This window comes from Cebus imitator, unplaced genomic scaffold (assembly GCF_001604975.1).
Source record: "Cebus imitator isolate Cc_AM_T3 unplaced genomic scaffold, Cebus_imitator-1.0 Scaffold30, whole genome shotgun sequence".
Lineage (NCBI taxonomy): Eukaryota > Metazoa > Chordata > Mammalia > Primates > Cebidae > Cebus > Cebus imitator.
The window spans coordinates 3,802,384-3,815,435 of record NW_016107345.1 but is presented as its reverse complement, the minus strand read 5'-3'; the positions used below and the strand labels follow the sequence as shown (position 1 = coordinate 3,815,435).

The 13,052-nt window shown below is 35.5% G+C and overlaps 1 protein-coding gene across 3 annotated transcripts in view; it reads left to right on the top strand.

Moving 5' to 3' along the window:
* ATR (ATR serine/threonine kinase) overlaps nucleotides 1-13,052 on the top strand; it is a 133,418-nt gene that overhangs the window by 40,437 nt on the left and 79,929 nt on the right. For all 3 annotated transcript variants that reach the window (XM_037736836.1, XM_037736835.1, XM_017523751.2), the window contains 5 exons: nucleotides 1,366-1,458; nucleotides 3,073-3,203; nucleotides 5,750-5,893; nucleotides 8,185-8,278; nucleotides 9,172-9,297. In XM_037736836.1, the coding sequence (XP_037592764.1) occupies nucleotides 1,366-1,458; nucleotides 3,073-3,203; nucleotides 5,750-5,893; nucleotides 8,185-8,278; nucleotides 9,172-9,297 (588 nt within the window). The remainder of the gene's footprint in view (nucleotides 1-1,365; nucleotides 1,459-3,072; nucleotides 3,204-5,749; nucleotides 5,894-8,184; nucleotides 8,279-9,171; nucleotides 9,298-13,052) is intronic.

Genomic DNA, 13,052 nt, shown 5'->3' with positions numbered 1-13,052 from the left:
TAAGCGATCTTCCCACCTCAGCCTCCTATCTGGGACCACAGGTGCGTGCCACCATGCCTGGCTAAATTTTTTGTAGAAACAGGGTTTTGCCCTGTTACCCAGGCTTATCTCAAACTCCTGAGCTCAAGTAATCCACCTGCCTCGACCTCCCAAATTGCTGGGATTATAGGCATGAGCCACTGCACATGGCTAATAAATGGTATCTTACTTAGCCTTTACAATAACTCTATGCAGTAGGTGGTTTTAGTGTTCACACTTTACAGACTTGGCGGAATTAAGTAACTTATAGAACATAACACATTAGGAAGCATCAAAATTAAGATTCAAACCTAGATTTGGCTGACTTAAAGCCCACGCCCTCTTCTCCAGGACCTTCTCTTAAGAAAGTATTAACTCAGCCGAGCACAGTGGCTTACGCCTGTAATCTCAGCACAACAGGTGGCCAAAGCAGGAGGATTGCTTGAGCCCAGGAGTTTGAGACCAGCCTGGGCAACATCGCAAAACCCCATCTCTACAAAAAATACAAAAAATTAGCTGGGCATGGTGGTGCATGCCTGTAGTCACAGGTCCTCGGGAGGCTGAGCTGGGAGGATTGCTTGAGTCTAGGAGGTTGAGAGTGCAGTGAGTTGTGATTGTGCCACTGCACTCCAGCCTAGGTGACAGATACCCTGGAGGGGGGTGGGGAAGAAAAGAACAGAAGAGAAAAGAAAAAAAGAGAGAAAGAAATAGGAAGGAAGGAACTCTGCTTAAGAAAAAAGAAAAAGGAGGAAAGAAAGGGAAGGAGGGAGGAAGGAAATCTGTTTAAGAAAAAAGAAAGAAAAAGAGGAAGGGAAGGAGGGAGGAAACTTCAGGAAACCCAGAGTGCCATGGATGATGATATCTAGCCTGCAGCTTTTGATGCCCATGATCTTGTACCACTTTTCCCCTATGTCAGATAATTATTCTGGTAGGATACCTTTTCCTTAATCAAGTACTTCTCTACCTTAGCTCTAAATGTCGTAGAATAAGGACAGTTTCTAGTCTTTCTCTATTCTTTTCTTCTTTTCCTCTCCACTCTACATCCTGACATGAATCAGATCCTGAGGATCCCACCCCAGCTCACTCCATGATTAAAAAACTCATCATTTTCTCATTGTACTGTACTGTTAAATCATATGTTTTCATGGTGACTATAAACCATTTCATTAGTTTCTTTAAATACTGCATGTGAAGATATATGCTTTTGGAGAAACTTAATTCACCAAGTATTTGTTTCTGATATGCTAATCTAGTTAGGTAAAATATAAATGACATTAATTAAATAATTAAAATGTCAATATAAGAAATTCAGTTTGTATAAAGCTTATATATTTTTTTATTTCTTAGGCTGATTATTTACAACCCAAATTGTTGGGCATTTTGGCCTTTTTTAACATGCAGTTACTGAGTTCCAGTGTTGGCATTGAAGATAAGAAAATGGTAAGTAGTGGTGGTTGAGTTCCGGTGTGCTAAAATAGAATTTATACAGAATATAGATAAATTCTGCATCTAGCTACAAACATTCAAAGATGAGAAGTAACCAAACATGACATTTGCTATTGCTGAACAACTTATATAAGCTTTTTGAGGGTCTATAAATTGGAATTGTATTCGTTTTATTTAGTTTATGAGGGATAGAACACCCAACCCAAAGTAACCAAAAGAAACTTGTGGCTGTGTAACAGAAAGCATAAGGAGCATAGCTTTGGGCATAACTTGATTTTGCACTCAAAAAAATTCTCAGAATCAATCTTTTGGCTCAGATTCATCTAGATTGGCTCTGTACTTAAGAGCCAGTTAATGAACTCACACATCACAGCACCTACCCCAGCACTGGAAGAAAAGAGACCAGCAATCACTGAAAGCTCAAACAATAGTTGCATAATTGATTCTCCTTGGTTCAGGTTGGTCTGGTGTGGGTCATGGCCCATGGTGTTTTTGAACACCAGAAATCTTAGGTTAATATGATGTAAAGCAATTTTATGTTTAAATGGTTGTGCCACAATGAAGTGTCATTATGACTGCTCTAAAAGTTGGCCACCACTGGAAATTTTTGGCCTGTAGACTGGAGTAGAATGTTAAATATTGGTCAAAGTTCATGTTGCTTTCCTCCTCTGCAGTCAGTAAGATTGCAGTAAAAACAAACAAACAAAAAACACCTATGAATGGAAGCTTTTATTTCAGTCTATATTTCCCCCTTTTTATATAACCTTAAGGAGCCAAGAAAGACATATGAAAACTTCACAAATTTCAGCAACCAGTGCCTCTTCTTTTGGTGTCAGCTAGTAAATTTAATCCCCCAAACAACTATTATTCCATCTACATGGCTTCTTTCTTATTGTTACCCCAATTGCTATCCTAAGTGAGAGAATGGCCTTGAATCTAAGAAAACTAGAGTTTGTGTTGTAAACCATAAAGAACTTGCATGTTTTGGCATATAAAGTCGACCAGAGAGTTTCTTTACCTCTCCATTATAAACTGGAGCTGCTAATAACAGGTCTGGTTCTGTGTTTTTCTTGTGCTTCATTTTCTGAATATATCACTAGTTATTTTTTTTTTTTTATCAAATTCAGGGCATCTTGAATTTAGTATGATTAAGACAAAAATTTCCTTAACTATTAATCACTGTGAAGTATTCCGTTTACTTCAAAATTTTTTATGATCCTCTCAAATTCAAATGATTTTAATTCAGTTTGTTATGTATATTTTTTTGGGGAGGGGGCAGTTTGGGATAGATATGAAAGAAATTAAGGAATATGCATTATAACCTTAATAAATTAGAAATTTTACTGTTCTAGAAGGATACTGTGACAAAATAACAAATCACTTTCAGGGGAAAACAACAAAACAAAGAACTCAACTTGTATTCTTCAGATTCATAATTCCCACCTAAGAAATTGGACAAAACAAACTGGCCAACATTTATTTGCTCTTTTGTGTTGTCTGAGAATAGATGACACCTTGATATTAGGTGGAAAGAACTTGTCCTTAGTGCTCATCTGCTCTGGCAGCAAGTTTATAAGCTTTATTCTGAAGCACTACTTAACTCTATAGGCCTTGAAAAGTTTGATGTCTTTGATGAAGTTAATGGGACCCAAACATGTCAGTTCTGTGAGGGTGAAGATGATGACCACACTGAGAACTGGCCTTCGATTCAAGGATGATTTTCCTGAATTGTGTTGCAGGTAAATGACTGCCTGAGTTTTTATTATTATTATTTTTTTTGCATTTTCCAGTGGGACTAACGTGAATTATTATCTCTTTGAGGGAAATTGGGTTCAAATAATAAATAATTAAGGTAGAAAGTTTATTTAATTGTATTGAAAAAAGATTGTATTTACTTCTTTAAAACATTTTACTATGGAAATCTTTTAACATACTGGGAAATAGAAGAATTATTAATGAACCTACATACCTATTTTTCAACTGTAGCAGTTATCAATATTGCTAGTCTTTTTTTTTATCCACGTCTACCTTTTTTATTGTTAGTTGTATTTTAGAGAAGATCCTAGAATCGTATCATTGTACTTGTAAATACTTTAGATCTATCTAATTGATGAAGGCATTTTTAAAAATAACATTCATTAATTATTATACTTAGCAGGATTAATAGAAATTTCTAATCTAAAACTCAGTCCATATTCACATTTTCTCCAGTTGTCTCAAAGGTATTTTCCCCAAAGATTTTGTATATATCATGTTTTGTATGTCATTTCCCGGAGATGTTTGTTTGTATCATTGTTTCTTGAACTAGATCCTAAATGAGGTTTACATATGTATATTTGGTTGCCTCCCTGGCTCCTTAAGTGTCTCTCGTAAACAGCCTCATCCCTTAAATTCCCTACCCACACGTTTTACTTACTTTAGTCTGTTAAGATTTTAGGATTTGGGATTTGGCAAATAGCTAATTTAACTTTTCTATCTTTTCTTTCCTCCCTGGTTTTTTCTATAAATAGGTACCTAGATATAGATGCTTGATTAGATTTAGGTTCAATTTATTATCATAACATACCTCATAGGTGAGGACTTGTGTTTCTTTTGTGGTACAGCATGAGCCACATAATAATATCTGGTTGTCCACTTTTAGTAATGGTAAGATTAGTAGATTTCATCAACCTGAATCCCTTTATTATAAAATTCCTCATTAATCTTTTATCTGATTATTTTAACATTAATTAATCATCATTGCCTAAGTCCATTATTTAATTACAGTTGATAAAATAATGATTTTCTAATTTTATTAATTTTTCTATATTTACTAGGTGGGATTCTTATTAAAACAAAATTCCTCATAAAATTTGGCTAGCTGGGTATGATTGTTCATATCTGTAGTCCCAGCTGCTTAGGAAGCTGAGGCAGAAGAATCACTTGAACCCAGGAGTTTGAGTCTAGCCTGGACAACATAGCAGGACCTTGTCTTTAAAAACAAAACAACCATAGTTCATATAGGAAGAGCAGTTCATAAATGCTTACTATTTCCTTTTAGTAATCAGAGTATAGGTTTGTGTTATAGCAATCCTACAGTGAAGTTTTTCTTCTTGTATAGTATCATTTTGATTACATAGATTTTTATAAATTTAATGAATTTTTATCCATTAACATCACTACTCTTTTTTATTGCTGCAATTGTCCCATCTTAAGCAAGTAGAAATCCTTTCAAGTTGGCATCCGTGACTTTTGATATGACCTCCATTAATCTCTTATAGATTCTCTGCTTTTTGGCATGACAGGATGACCTGGGCTCATCTTGAACATTTCCTGCCCCTGAGTGAGAATCAGTGATTTTCTTCAAGGAGCTCTGGCTATGGTTCCTTTGAGCCCAGATTACTTCCCAGTATAGGCACTCATCAGGCCTACTGTCATTACTTCTAAGTCTTAAGTGAATATAGCTACTAGAAAATTTTTGTAAAGAGAAAAAGATTCTGAGTTTATGTGTATATTGCCAATACAGTAAAGATCACATAGTTTTGACTTAACTCTTTGGCTTTACATTATATTTCTTAACAGTTATTCTTTCTTTGTTCCTAATGACTTATATTACACATTTACTTAATTTTTCTTTCTGTATACATATATATGTCTTTAAAATGACAATTTCAATATCACTGCCAATAGTAGGAATGCTGAGTGCAGTTTAAGCTTCTTGGAGGCTCTTTTTGTTAATAAAGACAAAAAGAGATGTATCCTGTTAGAGATGTACAGTCAGAATATGTTTTAAAATCATGTGAAGTAATTGTTTTCTGTGTGCACCTGCTGCCAACTTAATATTTGTTTAGGTTCATTTGTTTCAGTTTGTTTAAAAATTTTAAGCGTTGCTTTTTCCCTGTATTTTATTTAATTTAAAAATTATATAAAACATTTGCATAGTCCCAAATTCAAATCTGTGAAATAAATTATACTCAGAAATCTAGATTCCAATTCTGACCTCTACAGAAATCTTTTTTTATTACTTTTTGTATATCCACTCTTTGTAAAAGAATAAGCAAATGCACACACATACATTTTTTTTCTATTAATTCTGCCCCAAACACTGTTTTTCACCTTGCTTTTTTGACTTCATATAATTTGGACATCACTTTATTTGAATGTATAGCACTGATCTTAGTCCATCTTTAAAGCTGCCTTTTAATCTATTTGTATATATCATATGTCTTCAACTGATAACTAATTGATAGAGCTTTACAAATAATAAAACTAATGGGACTTAATTTCTATTTGTTTTTTCACATAGAGCTTGGGACTGCTTTGTTCGTTGCCTGGATCATGCTTGTCTGGGCTCCCTTCTCAGTCATGTAATAGTAGCTTTGTTACCGCTTATACACAACCAGCCTAAAGAAACTGCAGCTATCTTTCACTACCTCATAATTGAAAACAGGTACTGTAACTGAAATTAACAGTAAAATAACTTTTTAAACTGTGTTTTTATGTTTCAAGGTATTAGAATTACTGATGGTAATGTGAAACTGTCACTTTTTTAAGTTTCTGGGTTCGTCAATAAACAAAAGTAGTTGGCATGTAATTACATATTGAAATGATGTTATTGCAGTTGTGGCATTGCTTCTATAATAATTATTTCTAAAACTCACTAATTAATAGGTGAGCAGTAAAAAATCATTTTTCATCAGTCCTGTAAATGTGAAACCTAATTTACCTTTCTTCTCACAGTCAAAAGGCAGACAGTTGAATACCATGAGAAAGGTTAGGAGAGATACCTACTTTCTGCAGCTTACCTTAGTTGAAACCCTTATTACTTCATTGCATTAAGCTTTGAACCAGCCTCTCTCTCTTCCTTTAAGCTTTATCACTTTTATTGATATTGTTAGTAGAACTGTGTTTTTAAAATATCTCTTTATTGGTATCATTCCAGCATACAAAGGCATTCTGAGAGTCTCCATTTCCTAATTGATAAATTCTAAATTGCTTAGCTTGATTTTGAAGGCTTTCTAAAAATCTGGCCACCCACTCTTTCTTATTTTCTTTCCCCATAATTTTTCAAAACAGACAGTAGGTTATATCCAATGTGGACTGCTATTGACAGAACATATATTATTCTTTCCCATTTGTATTTTTGATTCGGGTTGCTTCTTAGATTGGGATGTCTTTCTATATATTTTTAATTTTTTTCTATGATTTTACTTACTGTTATATATGATCATTCCTTTGCTTGTGAAAAGTTGGGATTGAAGTGCTACCTATTTACCTACTCACCCATATGCTATTGCTGGTCCCTTTTGTCAGTTGCAGTAACCATCTAATGAGGGAGCAATCATAAAAGAAGGAAAAGTTAATGTGCTTTTATTTAATTAAAATACTTTTATTTTTGATATTTTTATATTCTGTACATGATGAAACAACAAAATCACTAATTTAGATTTTGGGACAACTTTTCAAGTACCATTTAAACTTTTGTAAATAGTCGTATCTTTGCTGTTTATTACAGAAGTATCATTTCTCCACCTTTTTCATAATCATTAGAAAAATCCCAACCAGGCATGATGGTTCATACCAATAATACCAACACTGTGGGAGGACAAGGCAAGAGGATTGCTTGAGGCCAGGAGCCTGGGCAACATAGTGAGAACCCCATCTCTACAAGAAATACAGAAACACTAAAAAAAATTTTAAAAAGAGCCTGTAGTCCCAGCTGCTGCAGGCTGACACAGGAGGCTTGCTTGAGCCCAGGAGTTTGAGGCTGCAGTGAGTTATGGTCATGCCACTGCAAGATAGAAGACCTTAAGCTTGCTGAACGAAGGCATTGCTTTGGCTTTGTTTATTGTTGCATCCCCAGTGACTAGCAGACATGCTTAGCATGTAGTAGCACATAGTAGTTATTTAATACATATTTATTGCATGAGTTAACAAACACTAGGATTTAGAAACATTTACATTTGGACCCAGAAAGGTGACAGTATTTATTATATTGGAAGGAAATTAAGAATTGTAGCCCTGATAAGGATTATTTATATTTTTTTTCTGTAATTCTTCATGATAATTTGTGTATTGGGGTAGTCTTTAGCTGTCTATTGCTACATTCCAAATCACTCCAAAACCTAGTATCTTAAAACAATGAGCTTTTTTATTTGCTCATAATTTTGCAATCTGAGCTGTGCTCAGCTGGTCAGTTCTATTGATCTTACAAGTGGTCACTGGTGTGGCCACATTCAGCTGGCAGGTAGACTGGCCTGGGCTTCTCTTGTCATTCTGTTTAGTCTCAGAGCCTCTGTCTCTGTACTGTGGTCTATCCATATTGGTGGCCACACTTCTTACATAGTGACTCAGGGCTCTCCAGAACACACAAATGGAAACTTGCAGACATTTTTAACACCTAGGTCCCAAACTGGTACAGCTTGTCTTCTGCCATAGTCTGTTTGCTAAAGCAAGTCAACACTTAGCCCAGCTTGAAGAGGAAGGGTCTGTATATATGGGTTTGTATGCTGAGAAACATGGTTTATTGTAGCACTATTGTAGAGTGATTTTCATAGCTTTGGTCATTTTCCACTATTAATTTAGCTGATCATCTTAGACATAGTTAGAAAATACTTTGCAGCTCAGTAATCAACTAGCACTTTTAATTATGAATTAAATTGGCCTTAGTTTCAACTTTTGCTTTACATTTTTTTTGTATTCCTATTCTTGGCAAATAATTCTTTTTATTCCAACTATTAGGGATGCTGTGCAAGATTTTCTTCATGAAATATATTTTTTACCTGATCATCCAGAATTAAAAAAGATAAAAGCAGTTCTCCAGGAATACAGAAAGGTATTTGATTTTTAATTTGTGGTTTAGGAGATCATTAATACAGAATTATTCCAAAGTTCCAATACATTGAATAAAGATCCTTTAGGATCATATCTAGGGATAATAGAGCCCTATTATGATGGCTAATTCCTGGTGAGCAGATAATGCTACCATGAATCCATGACTTTTGGAGGGAAGCTTTAGCATTTAGATTAAAGATGTAATAGCATTAGATAGAACAGAGAATGAAAAATACCATTTTTCTGCCTTTACTACCCCGACTGAAGTGTCCTTAATAATTGTCCCAAAAAGAAGAGCTACCCATAGCTGCATGCCCTAAGAGAAGAAAGGAAAGCTGTGGGAAGATTCTAGTTCTGTTGTGCTACAATCCATGATACAGAAATTTCAGATCCGAATGATTCCTGAGATACGGAAGGGGAATAATCCGTAATTCCAGCATCTTAAGTCTAGTGAGCTCCCTAAAATTATAAAGATGTTAATGGTGATTTCGTAGCACTTCTGGACCTTGGGTGTCACCGTGAGTAGTGAAAGGAAGTGAATTACCTATATAATCCCATGGACCTGGTTCAAAGCTGTTATGTAGCCCTGTGTAAATTAAGAGAGGCAAGACTTACACTTTCTGTCAAGAAGCATTTATTTTAGATAAGTAAATTCTTACTTATTTGGGCTAAAAATTTTTCTCCAGGTATAAAAATTTTACAATGAAATCCCTTTCCCTCAGAATTACTAAAAATGACACATGCTATACAAAGAAAGGAATGGAAATTTTAATTACCTTTAAAAGTTGATTTGGGGTGTAATTTAATGATAACTATATAGGGAATTCAGGCCTTTGGAAATGGTTGTTAAAATAGTCAATTAATAAGGTATGTCTCTCTGTGCTTTGTGTTTAGGAAACCTCTGAGAGCAGTGATCTTCAAACAACCCTTCAGCTCTCTATGAAGGCCATTCAACATGAAAATGTTGACGTTCGTATTCATGCTCTTACAAGCTTGAAAGAAACCTTGTATAAAAATCAGGTATGCTAAGATGCTATAATTTAAAATGTATAGTGAAGAAAGGTTGAAGGTTTAAAGAAAATACGACCGAATGACATTTTTGTTTGAGATTTAGTGAAAGAAGAAATTTTTGTTTTACCTGAATTATCAGATCTGACTGGAAATTAGGAATCCATGCGATGCCCTTTGAGCTTGAATCCCAGGGATTTGCAGTTTTTTTAAGGATCATGATTTGATGGTTATATTTTAGATTACTGTATCTTCCTAAGTAAAGATGTATATATTTGTATAGCAGCAGTTTATGTAAGTCTTCTCACATATTTCCTATGGATATATGTTATATGAAATGTCAGCAATTTTACCATTGTACATTTTGACTGAATTAACTGTTAGTTTTAATGAAGCTAAATCTTTAAGTTTACTTTTTCAAGGGGCCAGTGAACTTTATTCTTTTCTTTGGCAACATAATGTAGATTATCCCTAAATTTGATGATAGTGAGAACTGGTATTTAAAATACCAGATCACTGTATATGAAAAACTGGAAAAAATTTAACTGAATTACTCATTTTTGCATACCTAGAACCTATCTGGTAAGATGTGAGAGCCTAAGACCCTCATGAATTTTGGGATTACCATTCTATAATGGAAGGGTTATATTTCCTTCCATTGATAGAAGCAAACACTTACTTAGGACAAAAGATATATATGATGGTAATGAGCACATGTTTCTGGGGCAGTGAGTTTGTATAACTAGTGTGGCTAGCGGCCAGTGTGGAGATGATCCCAACAGAGAGGAGGAGCCTTGAATCTCCTCTAGGTTAAGGCATAACATGCCTTCCTGACTATAGATGTGCATTATTAATGTTACAGTCTCTATTCCTGCTCTAAACTACAATGAAACTATCCAGTGCTTGCCCCTAGCCTCATACCTTTACTTGGTTTTCAGGTAACTCAAAGGACTTTTAGCCATCTAATTTAATACAGAGATTTATGAATCACAAAGGTTTTCTCCTCTTTACATGGAGGTTTTCTAGTTTAGGTTATTTCCAAGCAGATGGCATGGTCATGGTCTAACATAAGGAAACTTGACCTTGATCATCACTTCCTAGATGTAAATAACTAAATCCAACAATTTGAGGAGATTTCTTACAGTCTTAAGGAAAAGCCACAGCTGCCCCACTTTGCCTCCTGGATCACAAAAGATAAATCATATCTGGCAACTCCTTTACAAGGATTCCTTCAATGTAAAGCCCCTATGTTAGTAGATTACCTAGACAGAATAAGAAGGGAAGTGTACTTGCAGGAGTCTCGAGTAGTCTGATTAAGATATAGCCATATATTATTATGAGATTTTTTTAAAGTAAGGATTAATGTAGTTTATCATCTATATCTGGATAAATTTATGGCAGGCTGGTAAGAAAAAACTAAAGACAAGGAAGATTGGAAGATCTATGGAGAGGTAAGAAAAGAGTAAAGATCCAGAAACACGTGTCTTCCCAACCATACTCCAGCAGACACTGGCCCAAAACACCTGGGAATAAAGAGAGGAGGAAATGGGTTCTTTCTCAATTGTGGTGAGAAGATAACAGTAAAGTTGAAGACAATTGAGTTAAGACTTGGAATAGTACTGTCCAAAAGACCTTTCTGTGAGGATGAAAATATTCTATATCTGTACTCTTCAGCAGTAGCCACTAGCCACATGTGGCTCTCTTGAGTACTTGAAATATATGCTTAAACATTATATTCTGAGGAGCAGAATTTTTAATTATATTTAATTTTGCTTAATATAAATTTATTTATTTATTTTCAGAGGTAGGGTCTCTCTGGTACAGAGGTGTGATGATACCTCCCTGCAGCCTCAAAATCCTGGGGTCAAGCAGTTTTCCCACTTCAGCCACCTGAGTAGCTAAGATTACAGCTGTGTGCCACCATACTCACCTAATTTTTTTTAATTTATTTTTATTTTGTAGAGATGGGGTCTTGCTATGTTGCCCAGGCTTGTCTTGATCCCCTGGCCTCAAGCAGTCCTCTTGCCTGGGCCTCCCAAAGTACTGTGATTACAGGTGTGAGTCACTATACCTGGCCTAATTTAAATTTAAATAGCCCATGTGGATAGTAGCTATTGGATTGGACAGTGCAGCTCTACAAGTTCGTTGACCCTACAGGAATACCACCAGAGCATGAAACTGGCATAAAATAAGAGGATTAGAAGCCAGAGTCTGTGTAGTCAAAACTCTTAAAGTCCATGAGACAACAAATGCCAAAGATCCTGTTTTAGAATTTATTTATTTATTTTTAATTATTATATTTAAGTTCTGGGATACATGTGCAGAATGTGCAGGTTTGTTACATAAGTATACATGTGCCATGGCGGTTTGTTGCATCCATCACCCTGTCATCTACATTAGGTATTTCTCCTAATGCTGTCTCTCCCCTAGCCCACCACCCCCTGCTATCCCTCCCCTAGTCCTCCCTCCTCTAACAGGCCCCGATTTGTGATGTTCCCCTCCCTGTGTCCATGTGTTATTGTTCAACACCCACTTATGAGTGAGAACATGTGGTGTTTGGTTTTCTGTTCTTGTGTCAGTTTGCTGAGAATGATGGTTTCCAGCTTCATCCATGTCCCTGCAAAGGACGTGAACTCATCCTTTTTTATGGCTGCATAGTATTCCATGGTGTGTATGTGCCACATTTTCTTTATCCAGTCTATCACTGATAGGCATTTGGGTTGGTTCCCAGTCTTTGCTATTGCAAACAGTGCTGCAGTAAACATAGTATATGTGTCTTTATAATAGAATGGCTTATAATCCTTTGGGTATATACCCAGTAATGGGATTGCTGGGTCAAATGGTATTTCTAATTCTAGATCTGTAAGGATTTGCCACACTGTCTTCCACAATGGTTAAAGTAATTTACACTCTCACCAACAGTGTAAAAGCATTCTTATTTTGCTACATCCTCTCCAGCATCTGTTGTCTGCTGATTTTTAATGATTGCCATTCTAACTGGCATGAGATGGTATCTCAATGTGGTTTGATTTGCATTTTTCTAATGACTAGTGATGATGAGCTTTTTTTCATGTTTGTTGGCTGCATAAATGTCTTCTTTTGAGAAGTGTCTGTTCATATCCTTTGCCCACTTTTTGATGGGGTTGTTTTTTTTCTTGTAAATTTGTTTAAGTTCTTTGTAGATTCTGGATATTAGCCCTTTGTCAGATGGGTAGATTGCAAAATTTTTTTGCCATTCTGTTGGTTGCCAGTTCACTCTAATGGTATTTTCTTTTGCTGTGCAGAAGCTCTTTAGTTTAATTAGGTCCCATTTGTCAATTTTGGCTTTTGTTGCTATTGCTTTTGGTGTTTCAGTCATGAAGTCCTTGCCCATGCCTTTGTACTGAATGGTATTGCCTAGGTTTTCTTCTAGGGTTTTTATAGTGTTAGGTCTTATGTTTAAACCTTTAATCCATCTGCAGTTAATTTTTGTATAAGGTATAAGGAAGGGATCCAGTTTCAGCTTTCTGCATATGGCTAGCCAGTTTTCCCAACACCATTTATTAAATAGGGAATTCTGTCCCCATTGCTTGTTTCCGTCAGGTTTGACAAAGATCAGATGGTTGTAGATGTGTGGTGTTACTTCTGAGGCCTCTGTTCTGTTCCACTGGTTTATATCTCTGTTTTGGTACCAGTACCATGCTGTTTTGATTACTATAGCCTTGTAATATAGTTTGCAGTCAGGTAGCGTGATGCCTCCAGCTTTGTTTTTTGTTTTTTTTGTTTTT